This window comes from Excalfactoria chinensis, chromosome 5 (assembly GCF_039878825.1).
Source record: "Excalfactoria chinensis isolate bCotChi1 chromosome 5, bCotChi1.hap2, whole genome shotgun sequence".
NCBI classification, from domain to species: Eukaryota; Metazoa; Chordata; class Aves; order Galliformes; family Phasianidae; genus Excalfactoria; species Excalfactoria chinensis.
In genome coordinates, this window is record NC_092829.1 from 42,934,826 (window position 1) to 42,954,936 (window position 20,111).

A 20,111-nucleotide genomic window follows, 5' to 3' on the forward strand; every position below is an offset into this window, starting at 1 on the left:
TATTTACTCTGCACCATTGCAGTTTACGTTGTGCCACCAAAGGAAAGCCTAGAGGCAGAGTAGAATGTCATTCTAATAAAAGACTTCGTGTGATCTCAGTCTTATGGTTTAGCACTTCTCATAAGACAAACTAACCAGAAATACAAAAAAGATCTTACACTGTACCCCTCAAGGTGTAAATAAAAGTCAAAAAATAGTACGAGATATAATGGTAAGGAAAGCTGAAATAGTGTGGACAGACATATTGAGCTTGTATGCAGAAAATATAATCTGTTTGTCAAAAATATTAGCTGCTTTTGACACTTTTTTCAAATGTTTGTTTTCATCTATATTCAACTCATTTGGCTTCTCTTTGGTTTTAATTTTAGGCATTCCCTTTTTCTTGTGAGGTCTTTATCTCATATGTTGCCTGTTTGTTGTTGTTGGTTGACAATGTCTTGGGGAACACATTCAGCGCTCACACAGCTGCATTGGTCCACATAGGTGTATGAGTGATCAAGATAGGTTCCGTCACTGCATGTCAAAGTCACCTTTCTTACACTAGTCTGGATTTCCTGACAGCATGAGCATTTGTGTTCCATCATGTTTGCTTCTTGAGAGTACCTGTTTTCAAAACCAAGGAAAGAGAAATATTCAGAAATAATGTGAGATATACCACTACCTCTCTCATACATTGCTAAATATAACTAGAATTTGTGTGTTTGCATGTGGTAATTTGTCTTAATATTACCATTCTTCCAGTAGTTTAATGACACAGAATTTGTTCTTCATTGTAAAAATGGGTAAGCCTTTGTCCTGATCTAGTGGAAGACATCTCTTCTCATGGGGGTGGGGGTGGGGGGTTTAGAACTAGATTATTTTAAAGGTTTCTTCCGGCTCAAACCATTCTATAATTCTGTGATTCATTAAGACAAAAGACTAATCCAGATAATGTATCAAGCCAGTCCAAAGTGAGAGAGACTGGTATGAAACAAATAACCTCACTTTTACATAGGCAAGATCAAAACTTGGGACCAGTCACTTAACACTCAACAGTCTGTCACTTAACAGTCTATTAAGACCTGGTTAGTCTTGAGGTAATTAAGCTAATGTAGCACCATGTCTGTTAAAAATTCTGGTTAGCTTAATGGGAACAGTTGATGGCTTGGTGAGTGTTAGACATGGTACAAAATCACTACAGGAGACTACAGTTGTCTTTTACACCACTTACTTTGAGTAAGCATCACAGCTGCCTTCACAGTACGTCATCTCAACAGGTGCAGAAACACATCCATGGTATTTGATGACACTAGTGGTGTTGTACTTCTTGCAACCTGATATTGCCACAAACCAAGAGAAAATAGATTAAAATATGTGTATATAGATAGGCACCTGTATATGATAGACAATCCTTAGCTGAAAACTGAGGTGGATAGAGCTGAAATAGGAAATCATGTCACAGTGTGTTTCTGTTTTAATTGCTTATGGCTAAATGATAGATCTTTCTACTTGTCTTAGCACTGAATGGAAAATTCCTCTTATGCTGCATTGGTGTGCAGGATGCAGAAATATAGAGCAGTGCTGTGTCAACTGTTCAAAGCACATCCCAGGACCATTTTCACTTTCATCCTTTAAGAGAATGTGTCTGTAGAAGTTGGAGAATAGACATAGTCCTCTCTATTTCACTAAAGGCTAATATTGAGCAGTATGGGGCGGGAAAGTTCACCATATCTGTGTTTTCAAAGGCCCTAAATGTTCTGTTCTGCTTTCACCTCTTCTGTCTTTGCTCCTGCCTTGCAAGTTGGACTAATACAGCTAACAAGTCACATGTTGTACTTATACCCAAAATTACCATTACTTACCTGATGGTGGGATTGAACACACTCTACAACAGCCATCATCTGATAGCCTGATGTTGTCCTTGAGTAGGGAAAAAAGAAAAAGATAACTCAGGTTTCAAATACGGATGATAAAGCAGAGACTTTCCCTGCCTTGTAGGGTTCTCTGGTGCCAGAAAGTTCTTTGTATTGGCATGGAATCTAATTTCAAGCAGATCTAAATATTAGAGGCATGTAAGTACTGCTTTAGTATTTACTAAGACTTTTTTGGAAGCATATATTGAAGGGACTTGAATTGCTTTGCTGTCATCAGAGTTGGGTAGTAAAAAATTCAGAAATAATGCTTGCAGTGCACGTGGGATATTGTGAGGTGTCAAAATCAGTGTAGATTAAGGTTTATGTCAGACAGTGTAACACAGTTAATGAACTACTGGCTCTCCAGATGTCTGGTCCTGGGGTGTATTCTGTCCTGAGGTGTATTAAGTAAACAGAAGTAGCTTGTTTTCCTTCACTCTCTAAATGATTGATTTCCAAAAATGAAATTATAAGTCTAAATAATTTAGTCGTAAATAATTTAGTCTAAATAATTTAGTCGTAAATAATTTAGTAGTAAATAATTCATTATTTTTTCTGGTAATATTCTTGTTCCTAGACACCTGGTACTTTTAGGAATGCAAAGCATTATGCTGTGCCCTTTTCTCCAGTACCCTGTGCTATCTTCTTTCCTCAGAGAGGATATATTGCCATTTTTAGATTTGATTTGTTTTTTTTAAAGTTAAATTTGATGGGGGACTGTTTCAGAGAGGATAAAATCAGAGTTACATCCTGTGTGATGGTCCTGCTAGGTATTTTCCTAGGGCGCCATGATCTTTCTATTGCTGGTGCTAGTCACCGCAGTCTTTTCAAACCAACACGAGAGCTGGTAGACAAGTACTTACAGGTTCACAGAGATCAGGGTTGAAGGCGGGACAGCTTTTCTTTGAGATGACTGTAATGAACTGGCCATTGTATTTTTCACATGTGTAAGTTGTACAGTTATTACCAGGTGGGCTCCAGAATTTTCCAACCTGAAAGCAGGTAAGTTAAATAAAGGTGAATAAAAAGCTTCTTGCATGAAAGTGAAGCAAAAATACCCAAACAGCTGATGTTCTATAATTGCTGTGCACTGCAGCGTGCTTATTCTGAATTATGTCCTTGAATTGCAGCTGTTAGTTGCTTATCGTATAATCATCCTACTGTCTTTTTAATTAACCAAGCGAAGATGCTGTGATTTTAGGTGGCTATAGTTATGTTTTTTTGCATGAGTGGGATAAGTGAAGACTGATTTGTGTTTCAGAGGATTTGTTGTCAGAATTTATGATGTGCCCTAATCCTGTTGAGGTACATGGCAGAATTCCAGGTATTTTCAGCAACTCATCCTGTTCTTGAGCTCACAGTTAACCTGAGATTGGATATTTGGAGCAGAAACTGCCTCCACACATAGAAAGACAAAACCGAGCAAAATTGATGCTATATTTTCTAGCTGAAGGCAAACAAGATGGCATTGCTTTCACATATTTTTCTAAAAGCCATTGTTCAGTATCACAGTTGGTTCCAGAAGCTTCATTTAGCCTCGTGACTCAAGGTTCTGTTCAAGCCATGTGAGATAGTCCTTCCCCATCTAAATAAGCAGTATTCTAATATATGAAAAGACACTACAGGTAAAAGCGGTAGAGGCAAGGAAAGGAAAGAGTTAAAAGGCAAGCAGAGTTCACCAAAAGTGAACTGCAGCAGGGCTAGTTACCTTAAGTATGTGTGTAGTGTTGTCTTCCATGACCACTATGCAGGCCTCAGCCTTGCATGTGCCACAGCACTTTCCAGGTTCCTTTGTATACTTGTAACCCTATTTTGAAAGAAACAGAGAGGGAATATTGTTGAGTCAAGACACTGAGCTTTAGCAACAGATTTTTGAACTGAGCAGGGTAGGCATTACTGAGCACAGAATAACACTCACCACTGGACAGCGGGTGTCACAGACAACAGGCTGGCACTTGACAGCAAACTTCTGATGGCTTGGATACAAGGATTTGGAGCAGGTGCAGCTTTCACAGGGGCCCGATGGGATCACAGTTCCAGGCTAGGGAAAGACAGAAGAAAAATCATTATTAGCAATAGCAGGGTACTATGTGTATGTAAATCACAGACAATTCAAGGCTGAACTATCTGTAGGCTAAGCTATCCTTAAATTCAATTTTGGCTGTTTAATTTAAGCAGAGTTTCTGAGTTTCTGTTGTTGGCTATGTGCATGCTGCTTCTCACTGTGAAAGGAGATGATGCTAATGTTAAAGGTGAGCAGATAATACTCCTGCATGTAGGAAGGGTGCAGATATGCTGACCTCATTTAATATCTTGATCTTTTTTGCAAAATAGGCTCTATAATAAGGGTCTCAAAAAGGTTTGATTGTGAATCTAATGTAAAGTTGTATTTTTATAATGAGTTACCCTGTGTACTTACTGCATAGTAGGTTTCATTGACTACGCAGCCATGTCCTGGAAAGAAGGAAGAAAGATAGTGTCACTGAGGTATAAAATTGAAGAAGCAGAAGTATGTGGAAAAAACTGCTATTATGTTGGCCCAGTATGACCACACTGATTAATCACATCTTTTTTCTTTTAAGGATTTTTGTATTCATAGCTCTGAGTAACACATTGAAAAAGTTGCACAGTACTTACTGCATTCAAAGGTAGGGCAGCATTTTCCAGGCTGTGTTACTGTAATTACTTCCTGTCCCTCTAAGCATTGGTGTGTGACCTCAGGGCAGAGGCTCGTGTTGCAGTCTGTGTAATATAACAGAAGTCAGCAAATTGTGAATTTTTAAGTAAGCAATTTTGTTTTGCATGAACTTCAGAAGTTTTCCAGTGAGGCAAATATAGTGTTGTAGGTAAAAACCAGTTAGTTTAATAACTATTTCAGTATATTTACCCCTCTATTTTTAAAGTGAAAGAGCTTTTCTATAACCTTTGCAAAACAAAGCAAGAGAAGAATAGAGTGATGATGGCTTGAGAAGTCATATTTCCAAAGAGAAGCTAATCAGAAAATCTGATGGCTGTATGAATTTCAGACACTCTCTTGAACATTCTTTAAAGTTCAAGAGATACATTAAGACTAGATAAAATGTTTATGCTGGTCTTTGAAAAATAAGAGGTATTGAATAGCTGTTCATTATTGTTTTAGGTGGTGGCAGTGTTACAGGCTTTCTTTTTTTCCTTTTGAACATGAAATTACAAATTTCATTCCTTTGCCTACGAGTGTAAAATCAATTCATCTTTAAATGTTTTCTCTTCAGGCATCTAGTAGATGCTTTGCAACAGGGCTCTAAGAAGAAGTATTAGGGAGAAAAATGTTATGAGATCAATGCAAACTATATAATTAAAAAAAAAAAAAAAAAAAAAAAAAAGAGCGAAATTACTGTTGTAGTTTCCCAAAACAAATATAGTGTATTATGCACAATGTAGAACTGAGACAGTACTTACAGCACTCAGTCCTGGTGCAGCATGGATCTTCAGGCATCTGTGTCTGAACAGGCATGTATCCTGGTTCAGAACAAGACACTTGCTGTGGCAGAGGACATTCATATTTTGTGCAGTGCACTCTGAGAGTATATCTGTCACAGATGCATTCCTGGCAATTTTTTGTCCATTTTTCTCCTGGCTGTAGAAAAAGAAAATGAAAAATAAATAATCTTTTTTTTCTTTTTTCTTTTTGTCTAATTGTTTTATTAATAAATACAGTGATAGCTAATTACATCAACCTTTTCATGGTCCTATTATTTTTATATTTGTTAAGAAACCCTTAAAGTGAAACAAATAAGGAGAAGATCCTAGCGGCCACTGAAGGTTCTGAGGACGTTAAATTGCTCCTGTGAAACACCAAACAACAAATGTCCTCTTGTTTCAGCTGCATGTATTTGATAAATTACATTGATACTCACCCATCTGGATACTCCATTTGGTTCTCTGCAAGCTGGAAAAAAAAAAAAAAATAATGGAGATTTATACTACTGACACCTGACGGGAGGAGTAAGTTTGTGCAGCTTCAAATAAAAACACCATGAACATAAATCTAGCAAGAAAATGAACATACGTACTAGTTCATATGAAATGATAGAATTCTTCCATCTTGCCCAGTCTCATGTAAGTAAGAAAGATGGGGAAAAACTAGGATTTTTTTTTTAATTATTATTCTGTTTTTAGATGGGGAAACTAAAGGAACTCAAGTTGATTTGCCTGCAATCTGGGTATGTAAAAGATGGCAAGTCTCCTGCCATTGTTAATCAGGTCTCCTCTTTAACAATACAGACCTCCATTGCCCAAATTAGTTATAGAGTACTTACAGCATTCAGAGACACAAATGTTGCTGTCTTCACTCAGGAGCGTCTTTCCATCAGGACAGTAACAGCCTTCAGTTACTCCATAGCCGGCATGGTCAACAAAGCTGGAGTGAGAGGAATATATATGTATATATGTGTATTTGAGTACCATGTTTTTGCAGTGAAGCTGGAGAGACAGGTGTGTAAAGAGGGTCATTGTGTCAGATACAAGGGAGACAAATGAATTTGTATTTTGCTGAATGGAACAGGATGTGTGTATTCGTAGCAGTGACTGATATCTATGAATTTTGAATAAACTATGAAAATTCATGAGATTTAATTACAAAATAGTTCAGTTTTGTAAGGAAGGTAGGTAGCTAAAAACAGAAGGAAAAATAAAAAAAGACAAGCATTTGTTTGGTCTTTCCATACCTTTGGCTGCAGGTAGCAGGATTAATGGACCCACATGGCTTGTATACCATGTTTGCTGGACAATTGTATGCTGCATGACAAAAGATGGAAAATGATCAAAATCTGATAGTAGGTATTTTTATGGCGAAAGTGGCTCTGTCTTTACTGCCTACATCTGTGGTTTCTGATAGTAAGGACATTTCTGTATTTTTGTAGGTAAAAGGCTATAGTCAAGTGTGAGGTGTAAGATATACTTTCTCAATAAAATCCTAACTGCTGCTGGTGTACTCAGACATTTTCGAGTTCTGCAGTACTTACGGCAGGTATTGTTTGTCTTTCCTCTCCAGTCAACGCAGACACCTCTTGCAGCACACTCTGTAGCATATATCTCTAAACTGGAACACTGCATGGATTCATCAGTTATGCGACATCCATCAAAAACACATCCTTTGTAAAATGGGTCTGGCGGTATCACGTCATGGCATTCTGCAAAAACTCTACAGACAGGAAAAAAAAACAGAAGAAAATGGTCATTATATAAAATCTTATCACATGTGGCATTTTTCCAATTAATGGCACGTTACCCTCTGCTTCAAGAGGAATGTATTATGAGAAAGAGAGTTAGTTATATGAGTGGCCACTACTGTGGAGATAGATTCAGAAATGGAAATATTTAGAAATTTGAAGCTCTATTTTTTTTTTTTTTTTTTTTTTTTTTTTTCTGAAGACTGTCATGGTTACAGTGTTTATGTAAGTGTACACAATGTTTCATCAACCCGACCCTAGAAATTTCTTGTAGAAGGCAATTGCATCAGGTAGATGAAGAAAGAATGCTACAAGTATCTGAGAAACAGAAAACTAGGATAGAATAGCTTGCAACTTATTAGACACTACAGCAAACATGCAGGTGAACGTCTTTACAAATGACACAGCTGAAAAAAAATCTTCTGCTAGAGTTCACACAAGTAAAATAAATATTTCAGGAAACAGTCTTTGTTGGTACTGTTTTTTGTTGTTTTTTATTTGTTCTGGTTTGGTTTGGTTTTGGAATTCCCTAATTTACATAAAATTTAGAAAGAGTGAAGGACTCTCTTGGCTGAGATGTTTCCGTCTGTTCTGTTATTCTGGTTGGTAACCAGATTCTTTCCCTTCAGGAATAAGAGATCACTTCACATGTAAAGTTTAATCCTTATCTTAATAGCGTGACTAAGAGTGAGTAAGTGTGCCCTGGAAGGCAGGGAGGGAAAAAGATAACAGAAACGATATGGTAACAATCCAGGGTGTATGGGCTTTTAGTGCTTGCTATCTCTCTCATTTTCTAATTTCACTTCTCCTTGCTCAGTTATCTTTGCAATGCAAGTCCTTAAAGAAGACCAGTTTCTTTATCAGAGGCCTTTTATTGTATCCTTATATTGGGCTGATGTTTTCAGCAGTGATCCCATGATAGGACTGTAGTTCATACAATTTCATAAAATACTGAGACATTTCTATATAGAAAGAGCAACTTCATTCTGGTTGTTTGGGGTTTTTTTCTTACTTGCTAATGATAAGCTTGCAGAGTTCAGGAACGTGACACTGTGGCCTTGCAGGAGGTGTGGTTACTATTGGTGGTGTTGGTACTCCAGTGCATGATGTGTCGTTACCAACAAGCCAGTGATGAGCCATTTGGGGACAGGAAGAAATGATCTTACCACTCGGCAAGCGGCATTCATCTTTTTTGTTATTCGTACACGTTCCTGGAAGATAACAGAGACAAGTTATGTTAGCTTCGTATGCCAGATCCGCAATGCGCAGTGCATTAGTGTGCTGATACTAAGTTTAGATGTGATGTGCTTGTGAAATGTATAATTCTCTACTTCACAAGGATTCTTTACAGTCATATGAGTTTTAATTTAGTTTATGAAAAAACACAGTCAAAATCCAAAACCCAAACCTAATATCAGAAAACAGCTCAAAATATATCTGCATGCCATGATCTTGCATAGCCAGAGTAGGTAATGATAGCCATGGAGGGTGGGCAAAATATGATAAGTGCATCTGTCTTACCACATTGTCCTTCGGTATTGTTGCCAAATTTGCTGTACGGAAGTTTCACAGAAAAAATCAGCCCACTGAAGGTGATGGTTGCACCAATCTCTGGTATTTCTACAATCATGTTGATACCAAGTGTGGAGAAATAAATGCCATCTTTGTGAAAGCCTGGTTGGACAATCTTATTGTTGAAGTACATCTGAATGCAGAGTTTAAAAAACAAAACACAACTTCAGAATAAGCTTCTGCTTCTGTCTGACTGTTTAAAATAATCTATTTTCTAATCTTCATAATCATGCATAACTTTGTATTGTTGTGCATCATATCCAACTCCTGTTTTCATAGCAGTAGCAACATACAATGTTCTTGTCACTTTTATAATCTGATATTCTAATAAACTGTATTTCAAGTGAAAAACTGTAAGGCCTGTGTACCTTATTTCTCTTTTTCAATAGCAGAGAAGTAAAAATAAATTTATTTTACCACATTAGTCATCACACCATGCAGGAGTTCACGGGTCAGCTTCACTGTTGCAGATTTGTAGAAGATAATAATGGATTTAGGACAGGAAAGTCCATCTTTTGAATCACAGTAGTAATTCTCAATGAGAACACGGAAGTTGTCATATTTAGGCACGATCTGTTTCACCAGTACATAAGTGCAGTTTTCAAGGAAAGTATAGTAGGTTCCATCAAAAGTAACATAATGAGGATCACCCCATCCACTGCACACACCTGGCATTGAGAAAATATTTATGTTAACACAAAAGTAAATGTGGAAGAATATACTACAATTTCAAATGCAACCTTAGGAAAACATAATTTCCTTATATTCTGTGCAAACATTTGTTTATTTTCAAAAGTGTAATTCCTTAATTTATACTTACATTGACACTCATAGTGGTAACAGCATCCATTTTCATCAGGTACCAGTACTGCTGGATATTTGTTAGCACAGGTAATTTCCTTTATAGGTGGACACACTGTTTGATTTACTACAACTTTGTTGTTTCCCTCACAGATGAGTTCTGTACAGTTGGATAATTTGAATCTCTGGCCAGGCTGCAAAATGAACAGAAACTGCTGTCACAGTTATTTGCAAACAGGTATGAATTTTACTAATATTGTTATGAGATATCATGAGTAAGCCTCTATACTAGCTTTTATTTTTCTCTTCACTGAAGAGTCAAAAAGCACAATAAAAGTTGCTTTTTTATTTCATTGAGAAGGTTTGTTACATACACAATGCAGTGCATTAAAAAGCATGTTTAACTAGCAGTGGAATCATAAGAAAAAAACCACTGTACTTCTCTTTCTTAATTTACAAAAAACAAAAAAATTAAAAAAAAAAAAAATTGAAAGAAGGCACATAGAAATTTTATGCCATATATTGACCGGCAGCAAGAGTTATTCTGACAACCAGAATATATAAGAATGGCAACTCTTCCTTTCCTATATCTTTCAGGTATAAAACTAATACTGATGTTATTTCAAAAATCATAACACAGAAATGACATACCTGAAGGGGAGGGTGAGTAGCAGAAACACAACCTGGAGGAAGAATTGGGTGTGATGTTATGGTAGGCATCTGAGGGGTTGTAGTCGTTACTGGAGTAGTAAAATTACAGTCTCCAGTGTAGCGTTCAACTGTACATGTTTCACTACATCTAGCATAAAATGTACATCCATCGCTATCCATTGTGCTGTAAATCAGTTCACCTAAAAAATGGGGGGAAAAAAGAAGTCAAACAAAGAGAGAAAAGAAGAAAATTCATCAAAATAAAAAAAAGAATTACTGAGTGTTTTAATTTCAACCGGAGTGAACGAGACATTTTTATAAAAAATAAACTGCTAGGGTACGTATAAAGTGGTAATGAAAAATTCATGGGGAATCAGTTCTTAGTTTATACTATCTGTCAGAGATTTTTTTATTCAGAATTTAATCATTATTATCAAACACTTGCCAAAACTAAGGCTCAGGCATTTATATCTGTAAATTTCAACAGTGCCTCCAAAAGGGACAGACGTAGTGAAAAACTCTGATCACAATTTGTGTGTCCAATTCAAAGGTAATATGATATATGACCTTTGTGATAATACCGTTTGTGTAAATATTAAAATAAATAATAAAATAAATTTGAAAAAAATATTTTAAAAGGTACTAACAAGAAGATATATGCAAACTGAAAAACACACCATCACTCACCAGGAGAATAGATGTTGTTTCCAATTTTACAGAAACAGGGTGTTGATACAGAGGTAATAGTGCTGTAGCTGCTAGAAGTTGAAGAGGTTGTGACCGTGATGAAGGGTGTAGTGGAGGAGGTTCCTGTGGAGAAGGTGGTGGTGGGACTGGTGGTAGGAGTAACGGGCTGTACGCATTCGGGGTTAGGCCGGCAGCAGAGGACGCGGATCCTGTAGTTGAGGCACATCTTCATATTGTCGTGCTGGTCCTGGTTCTTGCACACCAGTCCGTAGTGGACGTCACACTGCACAACCTGTCCGACCTGTTCGATGGAAATCTCGGGGTAGTCCTCGGCCTGGCACTCAATTTGTTTTGGCTGTCGACAGACTTCCTTCCCGGCAGCGCGGATGTGCTGGTAGGTTTCGAAGTCTCCCTGGCTTGTCCCCGAGGAGGGGAAGTCAACGTCGAACCAGTCGGTCCAGGAGCAGAGTTCAGGTGTGCAGGTGGAAACGCTGTACGTGGTGGAAGGTGAGCTGGTGGAAGAGATGAGAGTAGGGGTCGGCGTGAGGGTGCTGGTGCTGGTGGAGGTTATTGGTGTTGTTTCCGAGGAGGTGGGCGTAGCGGTGGAGGTGGAGGTGGAGGTTGTGACCGTGATGAAGGGTGTAGTGGAGGAGGTTCCTGTGGAGAAGGTGGTGGTGGGACTGGTGGTAGGAGTAACGGGCTGTACGCATTCGGGGTTAGGCCGGCAGCAGAGGACGCGGATCCTGTAGTTGAGGCACATCTTCATATTGTCATGCTGGTCCTGGTTCTTGCACACCAGTCCGTAGTGGACGTCACACTGCACAACCTGTCCGACCTGTTCGATGGAAATCTCGGGGTAGTCCTCGGCCTGGCACTCAATTTGTTTTGGCTGTCGACAGACTTCCTTCCCGGCAGCGCGGATGTGCTGGTAGGTTTCGAAGTCTCCCTGGCTTGTCCCCGAGGAGGGGAAGTCAACGTCGAACCAGTCGGTCCAGGAGCAGAGTTCAGGTGTGCAGGTGGAAACGCTGTACGTGGTGGAAGGTGAGCTGGTGGAAGAGATGAGAGTAGGGGTCGGCGTGAGGGTGCTGGTGCTGGTGGAGGTTATTGGTGTTGTTTCCGAGGAGGTGGGCGTAGCGGTGGAGGTGGAGGTGGAGGTTGTGACCGTGATGAAGGGTGTAGTGGAGGAGGTTCCTGTGGAGAAGGTGGTGGTGGGACTGGTGGTAGGAGTAACGGGCTGTACGCATTCGGGGTTAGGCCGGCAGCAGAGGACGCGGATCCTGTAGTTGAGGCACATCTTCATATTGTCGTGCTGGTCCTGGTTCTTGCACACCAGTCCGTAGTGGACGTCACACTGCACAACCTGTCCGACCTGTTCGATGGAAATCTCGGGGTAGTCCTCGGCCTGGCACTCAATTTGTTTTGGCTGTCGACAGACTTCCTTCCCGGCAGCGCGGATGTGCTGGTAGGTTTCGAAGTCTCCCTGGCTTGTCCCCGAGGAGGGGAAGTCAACGTCGAACCAGTCGGTCCAGGAGCAGAGTTCAGGTGTGCAGGTGGAAACGCTGTACGTGGTGGAAGGTGAGCTGGTGGAAGAGATGAGAGTAGGGGTCGGCGTGAGGGTGCTGGTGCTGGTGGAGGTTATTGGTGTTGTTTCCGAGGAGGTGGGCGTAGCGGTGGAGGTGGAGGTGGAGGTTGTGACCGTGATGAAGGGTGTAGTGGAGGAGGTTCCTGTGGAGAAGGTGGTGGTGGGACTGGTGGTAGGAGTAACGGGCTGTACGCATTCGGGGTTAGGCCGGCAGCAGAGGACGCGGATCCTGTAGTTGAGGCACATCTTCATATTGTCGTGCTGGTCCTGGTTCTTGCACACCAGTCCGTAGTGGACGTCACACTGCACAACCTGTCCGACCTGTTCGATGGAAATCTCGGGGTAGTCCTCGGCCTGGCACTCAATTTGTTTTGGCTGTCGACAGACTTCCTTCCCGGCAGCGCGGATGTGCTGGTAGGTTTCGAAGTCTCCCTGGCTTGTCCCCGAGGAGGGGAAGTCAACGTCGAACCAGTCGGTCCAGGAGCAGAGTTCAGGTGTGCAGGTGGAAACGCTGTACGTGGTGGAAGGTGAGCTGGTGGAAGAGATGAGAGTAGGGGTCGGCGTGAGGGTGCTGGTGCTGGTGGAGGTTATTGGTGTTGTTTCCGAGGAGGTGGGCGTAGCGGTGGAGGTGGAGGTGGAGGTTGTGACCGTGATGAAGGGTGTAGTGGAGGAGGTTCCTGTGGAGAAGGTGGTGGTGGGACTGGTGGTAGGAGTAACGGGCTGTACGCATTCGGGGTTAGGCCGGCAGCAGAGGACGCGGATCCTGTAGTTGAGGCACATCTTCATATTGTCGTGCTGGTCCTGGTTCTTGCACACCAGTCCGTAGTGGACGTCACACTGCACAACCTGTCCGACCTGTTCGATGGAAATCTCGGGGTAGTCCTCGGCCTGGCACTCAATTTGTTTTGGCTGTCGACAGACTTCCTTCCCGGCAGCGCGGATGTGCTGGTAGGTTTCGAAGTCTCCCTGGCTTGTCCCCGAGGAGGGGAAGTCAACGTCGAACCAGTCGGTCCAGGAGCAGAGTTCAGGTGTGCAGGTGGAAACGCTGTACGTGGTGGAAGGTGAGCTGGTGGAAGAGATGAGAGTAGGGGTCGGCGTGAGGGTGCTGGTGCTGGTGGAGGTTATTGGTGTTGTTTCCGAGGAGGTGGGCGTAGCGGTGGAGGTGGAGGTGGAGGTTGTGACCGTGATGAAGGGTGTAGTGGAGGAGGTTCCTGTGGAGAAGGTGGTGGTGGGACTGGTGGTAGGAGTAACGGGCTGTACGCATTCGGGGTTAGGCCGGCAGCAGAGGACGCGGATCCTGTAGTTGAGGCACATCTTCATATTGTCGTGCTGGTCCTGGTTCTTGCACACCAGTCCGTAGTGGACGTCACACTGCACAACCTGTCCGACCTGTTCGATGGAAATCTCGGGGTAGTCCTCGGCCTGGCACTCAATTTGTTTTGGCTGTCGACAGACTTCCTTCCCGGCAGCGCGGATGTGCTGGTAGGTTTCGAAGTCTCCCTGGCTTGTCCCCGAGGAGGGGAAGTCAACGTCGAACCAGTCGGTCCAGGAGCAGAGTTCAGGTGTGCAGGTGGAAACGCTGTACGTGGTGGAAGGTGAGCTGGTGGAAGAGATGAGAGTAGGGGTCGGCGTGAGGGTGCTGGTGCTGGTGGAGGTTATTGGTGTTGTTTCCGAGGAGGTGGGCGTAGCGGTGGAGGTGGAGGTGGAGGTTGTGACCGTGATGAAGGGTGTAGTGGAGGAGGTTCCTGTGGAGAAGGTGGTGGTGGGACTGGTGGTAGGAGTAACGGGCTGTACGCATTCGGGGTTAGGCCGGCAGCAGAGGACGCGGATCCTGTAGTTGAGGCACATCTTCATATTGTCGTGCTGGTCCTGGTTCTTGCACACCAGTCCGTAGTGGACGTCACACTGCACAACCTGTCCGACCTGTTCGATGGAAATCTCGGGGTAGTCCTCGGCCTGGCACTCAATTTGTTTTGGCTGTCGACAGACTTCCTTCCCGGCAGCGCGGATGTGCTGGTAGGTTTCGAAGTCTCCCTGGCTTGTCCCCGAGGAGGGGAAGTCAACGTCGAACCAGTCGGTCCAGGAGCAGAGTTCAGGTGTGCAGGTGGAAACGCTGTACGTGGTGGAAGGTGAGCTGGTGGAAGAGATGAGAGTAGGGGTAGGCGTGAGGGTGCTGGTGCTGGTGGAGGTTATTGGTGTTGTTTCCGAGGAGGTGGGCGTAGCGGTGGAGGTGGAGGTGGAGGTTGTGACCGTGATGAAGGGTGTAGTGGAGGAGGTTCCTGTGGAGAAGGTGGTGGTGGGACTGGTGGTAGGAGTAACGGGCTGTACGCATTCGGGGTTAGGCCGGCAGCAGAGGACGCGGATCCTGTAGTTGAGGCACATCTTCATATTGTCGTGCTGGTCCTGGTTCTTGCACACCAGTCCGTAGTGGACGTCACACTGCACAACCTGTCCGACCTGTTCGATGGAAATCTCGGGGTAGTCCTCGGCCTGGCACTCAATTTGTTTTGGCTGTCGACAGACTTCCTTCCCGGCAGCGCGGATGTGCTGGTAGGTTTCGAAGTCTCCCTGGCTTGTCCCCGAGGAGGGGAAGTCAACGTCGAACCAGTCGGTCCAGGAGCAGAGTTCAGGTGTGCAGGTGGAAACGCTGTACGTGGTGGAAGGTGAGCTGGTGGAAGAGATGAGAGTAGGGGTAGGCGTGAGGGTGCTGGTGCTGGTGGAGGTTATTGGTGTTGTTTCCGAGGAGGTGGGCGTAGCGGTGGAGGTGGAGGTGGAGGTTGTGACCGTGATGAAGGGTGTAGTGGAGGAGGTTCCTGTGGAGAAGGTGGTGGTGGGACTGGTGGTAGGAGTAACGGGCTGTACGCATTCGGGGTTAGGCCGGCAGCAGAGGACGCGGATCCTGTAGTTGAGGCACATCTTCATATTGTCGTGCTGGTCCTGGTTCTTGCACACCAGTCCGTAGTGGACGTCACACTGCACAACCTGTCCGACCTGTTCGATGGAAATCTCGGGGTAGTCCTCGGCCTGGCACTCAATTTGTTTTGGCTGTCGACAGACTTCCTTCCCGGCAGCGCGGATGTGCTGGTAGGTTTCGAAGTCTCCCTGGCTTGTCCCCGAGGAGGGGAAGTCAACGTCGAACCAGTCGGTCCAGGAGCAGAGTTCAGGTGTGCAGGTGGAAACGCTGTACGTGGTGGAAGGTGAGCTGGTGGAAGAGATGAGAGTAGGGGTAGGCGTGAGGGTGCTGGTGCTGGTGGAGGTTATTGGTGTTGTTTCCGAGGAGGTGGGCGTAGCGGTGGAGGTGGAGGTGGAGGTTGTGACCGTGATGAAGGGTGTAGTGGAGGAGGTTCCTGTGGAGAAGGTGGTGGTGGGACTGGTGGTAGGAGTAACGGGCTGTACGCATTCGGGGTTAGGCCGGCAGCAGAGGACGCGGATCCTGTAGTTGAGGCACATCTTCATATTGTCGTGCTGGTCCTGGTTCTTGCACACCAGTCCGTAGTGGACGTCACACTGCACAACCTGTCCGACCTGTTCGATGGAAATCTCGGGGTAGTCCTCGGCCTGGCACTCAATTTGTTTTGGCTGTCGACAGACTTCCTTCCCGGCAGCGCGGATGTGCTGGTAGGTTTCGAAGTCTCCCTGGCTTGTCCCCGAGGAGGGGAAGTCAACGTCGAACCAGTCGGTCCAGGAGCAGAGTTCAGGTGTGCAGGTGGAAACGCTGTACGTGGTGGAAGGTGAGCTGGTGGAAGAGATGAGAGTAGGGGTCGGCGTGAGGGTGCTGGTGCTGGTGGAGGTTATTGGTGTTGTTTCCGAGGAGGTGGGCGTAGCGGTGGAGGTGGAGGTGGAGGTTGTGACCGTGATGAAGGGTGTAGTGGAGGAGATTCCTGTGGAGAAGGTGGTGGTGGGACTGGTGGTAGGAGTAACGGGCTGTACGCATTCGGGGTTAGGCCGGCAGCAGAGGACGCGGATCCTGTAGTTGAGGCACATCTTCATATTGTCGTGCTGGTCCTGGTTCTTGCACACCAGTCCGTAGTGGACGTCACACTGCACAACCTGTCCGACCTGTTCGATGGAAATCTCGGGGTAGTCCTCGGCCTGGCACTCAATTTGTTTTGGCTGTCGACAGACTTCCTTCCCGGCAGCGCGGATGTGCTGGTAGGTTTCGAAGTCTCCCTGGCTTGTCCCCGAGGAGGGGAAGTCAACGTCGAACCAGTCGGTCCAGGAGCAGAGTTCAGGTGTGCAGGTGGAAACGCTGTACGTGGTGGAAGGTGAGCTGGTGGAAGAGATGAGAGTAGGGGTAGGCGTGAGGGTGCTGGTGCTGGTGGAGGTTATTGGTGTTGTTTCCGAGGAGGTGGGCGTAGCGGTGGAGGTGGAGGTGGAGGTTGTGACCGTGATGAAGGGTGTAGTGGAGGAGGTTCCTGTGGAGAAGGTGGTGGTGGGACTGGTGGTAGGAGTAACGGGCTGTACGCATTCGGGGTTAGGCCGGCAGCAGAGGACGCGGATCCTGTAGTTGAGGCACATCTTCATATTGTCGTGCTGGTCCTGGTTCTTGCACACCAGTCCGTAGTGGACGTCACACTGCACAACCTGTCCGACCTGTTCGATGGAAATCTCGGGGTAGTCCTCGGCCTGGCACTCAATTTGTTTTGGCTGTCGACAGACTTCCTTCCCGGCAGCGCGGATGTGCTGGTAGGTTTCGAAGTCTCCCTGGCTTGTCCCCGAGGAGGGGAAGTCAACGTCGAACCAGTCGGTCCAGGAGCAGAGTTCAGGTGTGCAGGTGGAAACGCTGTACGTGGTGGAAGGTGAGCTGGTGGAAGAGATGAGAGTAGGGGTAGGCGTGAGGGTGCTGGTGCTGGTGGAGGTTATTGGTGTTGTTTCCGAGGAGGTGGGCGTAGCGGTGGAGGTGGAGGTGGAGGTTGTGACCGTGATGAAGGGTGTAGTGGAGGAGGTTCCTGTGGAGAAGGTGGTGGTGGGACTGGTGGTAGGAGTAACGGGCTGTACGCATTCGGGGTTAGGCCGGCAGCAGAGGACGCGGATCCTGTAGTTGAGGCACATCTTCATATTGTCGTGCTGGTCCTGGTTCTTGCACACCAGTCCGTAGTGGACGTCACACTGCACAACCTGTCCGACCTGTTCGATGGAAATCTCGGGGTAGTCCTCGGCCTGGCACTCAATTTGTTTTGGCTGTCGACAGACTTCCTTCCCGGCAGCGCGGATGTGCTGGTAGGTTTCGAAGTCTCCCTGGCTTGTCCCCGAGGAGGGGAAGTCAACGTCGAACCAGTCGGTCCAGGAGCAGAGTTCAGGTGTGCAGGTGGAAACGCTGTACGTGGTGGAAGGTGAGCTGGTGGAAGAGATGAGAGTAGGGGTAGGCGTGAGGGTGCTGGTGCTGGTGGAGGTTATTGGTGTTGTTTCCGAGGAGGTGGGCGTAGCGGTGGAGGTGGAGGTGGAGGTTGTGACCGTGATGAAGGGTGTAGTGGAGGAGGTTCCTGTGGAGAAGGTGGTGGTGGGACTGGTGGTAGGAGTAACGGGCTGTACGCATTCGGGGTTAGGCCGGCAGCAGAGGACGCGGATCCTGTAGTTGAGGCACATCTTCATATTGTCGTGCTGGTCCTGGTTCTTGCACACCAGTCCGTAGTGGACGTCACACTGCACAACCTGTCCGACCTGTTCGATGGAAATCTCGGGGTAGTCCTCGGCCTGGCACTCAATTTGTTTTGGCTGTCGACAGACTTCCTTCCCGGCAGCGCGGATGTGCTGGTAGGTTTCGAAGTCTCCCTGGCTTGTCCCCGAGGAGGGGAAGTCAACGTCGAACCAGTCGGTCCAGGAGCAGAGTTCAGGTGTGCAGGTGGAAACGCTGTACGTGGTGGAAGGTGAGCTGGTGGAAGAGATGAGAGTAGGGGTAGGCGTGAGGGTGCTGGTGCTGGTGGAGGTTATTGGTGTTGTTTCCGAGGAGGTGGGCGTAGCGGTGGAGGTGGAGGTGGAGGTTGTGACCGTGATGAAGGGTGTAGTGGAGGAGGTTCCTGTGGAGAAGGTGGTGGTGGGACTGGTGGTAGGAGTAACGGGCTGTACGCATTCGGGGTTAGGCCGGCAGCAGAGGACGCGGATCCTGTAGTTGAGGCACATCTTCATATTGTCGTGCTGGTCCTGGTTCTTGCACACCAGTCCGTAGTGGACGTCACACTGCACAACCTGTCCGACCTGTTCAATGGAAATCTCGGGGTAGTCCTCGGCCTGGCACTCAATTTGTTTTGGCTGTCGACAGACTTCCTTCCCGGCAGCGCGGATGTGCTGGTAGGTTTCGAAGTCTCCCTGGCTTGTCCCCGAGGAGGGGAAGTCAACGTCGAACCAGTCGGTCCAGGAGCAGAGTTCAGGTGTGCAGGTGGAAACGCTGTACGTGGTGGAAGGTGAGCTGGTGGAAGAGATGAGAGTAGGGGTCGGCGTGAGGGTGCTGGTGCTGGTGGAGGTTATTGGTGTTGTTTCCGAGGAGGTGGGCGTAGCGGTGGAGGTGGAGGTGGAGGTTGTGACCGTGATGAAGGGTGTAGTGGAGGAGGTTCCTGTGGAGAAGGTGGTGGTGGGACTGGTGGTAGGAGTAACGGGCTGTACGCATTCAGGGTTAGGCCGGCAGCAGAGGACGCGGATCCTGTAGTTGAGGCACATCTTCATATTGTCGTGCTGGTCCTGGTTCTTGCACACCAGTCCGTAGTGGACGTCACACTGCACAACCTGTCCGACCTGTTCGATGGAAATCTCGGGGTAGTCCTCGGCCTGGCACTCAATTTGTTTTGGCTGTCGACAGACTTCCTTCCCGGCAGCGCGGATGTGCTGGTAGGTTTCGAAGTCTCCCTGGCTTGTCCCCGAGGAGGGGAAGTCAACGTCGAACCAGTCGGTCCAGGAGCAGAGTTCAGGTGTGCAGGTGGAAACGCTGTACGTGGTGGAAGGTGAGCTGGTGGAAGAGATGAGAGTAGGGGTCGGCGTGAGGGTGCTGGTGCTGGTGGAGGTTATTGATGTTGTTTCCGAGGAGGTGGGCGTAGCGGTGGAGGTGGAGGTTGTGACCGTGATGAAGGGTGTAGTGGAGGAGGTTCCTGTGGAGAAGGTGGTGGTGGGACTGGTGGTAGGAGTAACGGGCTGTACGCATTCGGGGTTAGGCCGGCAGCAGAGGACGCGGATCCTGTAGTTGAGGCACATCTTCATATTGTCGTGCTGGTCCTGGTTCTTGCACACCAGTCCGTAGTGGACGTCACACTGCACAACCTGTCCGACCTGTTCGATGGAAATCTCGGGGTAGTCCTCGGCCTGGCACTCAATTTGTTTTGGCTGTCGACAGACTTCCTTCCCGGCAGCGCGGATGTGCTGGTAGGTTTCGAAGTCTCCCTGGCTTGTCCCCGAGGAGGGGAAGTCAACGTCGAACCAGTCGGTCCAGGAGCAGAGTTCAGGTGTGCAGGTGGAAACGCTATGCGTGGTGGAAGGTGAGCTGGTGGATGAGATGGTAGATGGTGTCAGTGTGGTAGTGGGGGTGGTGCTGGTGCAGATGTACTCTGGTGTTGTTGTAGCAGTGGTGGTGTAGGTTGTGACTGTGGGGGTAGTTGTTGATTTTGTGGTCTCTGTTTCTGTGCTGTATTTTGTTGTTGTTTCACTGTGAATATTTTCTGTTCTTGGTGGTACTGTTTCTGTTGTTGTTGTCTTATGTTTTGTTTGTATCATTGGCGTGTATGTTGTTGT

General features: G+C 46.2%; 1 protein-coding gene across 1 annotated transcript in view; it reads right to left on the reverse strand.

Moving 5' to 3' along the window:
• Nucleotides 1-398: 398 nt before the first annotated feature.
• MUC5AC (mucin 5AC, oligomeric mucus/gel-forming) overlaps nt 399-20,111 on the reverse strand; it is a 39,503-nt gene continuing 19,790 nt past the window's right edge. The window contains exons 29-43 of the mRNA XM_072338830.1: nt 10,814-20,004; nt 10,127-10,326; nt 9,495-9,669; nt 9,092-9,342; nt 8,624-8,807; nt 8,115-8,313; nt 6,896-7,074; nt 6,599-6,668; nt 5,331-5,508; nt 3,811-3,933; nt 3,601-3,699; nt 2,756-2,884; nt 1,842-1,899; nt 1,211-1,313; nt 399-603 (exon numbers count right to left, since the gene is read on the reverse strand). Of these exons, the coding sequence (XP_072194931.1) occupies nt 399-603; nt 1,211-1,313; nt 1,842-1,899; nt 2,756-2,884; nt 3,601-3,699; nt 3,811-3,933; nt 5,331-5,508; nt 6,599-6,668; nt 6,896-7,074; nt 8,115-8,313; nt 8,624-8,807; nt 9,092-9,342; nt 9,495-9,669; nt 10,127-10,326; nt 10,814-20,004 (11,344 nt within the window). The remainder of the gene's footprint in view (nt 604-1,210; nt 1,314-1,841; nt 1,900-2,755; nt 2,885-3,600; nt 3,700-3,810; nt 3,934-5,330; nt 5,509-6,598; nt 6,669-6,895; nt 7,075-8,114; nt 8,314-8,623; nt 8,808-9,091; nt 9,343-9,494; nt 9,670-10,126; nt 10,327-10,813; nt 20,005-20,111) is intronic.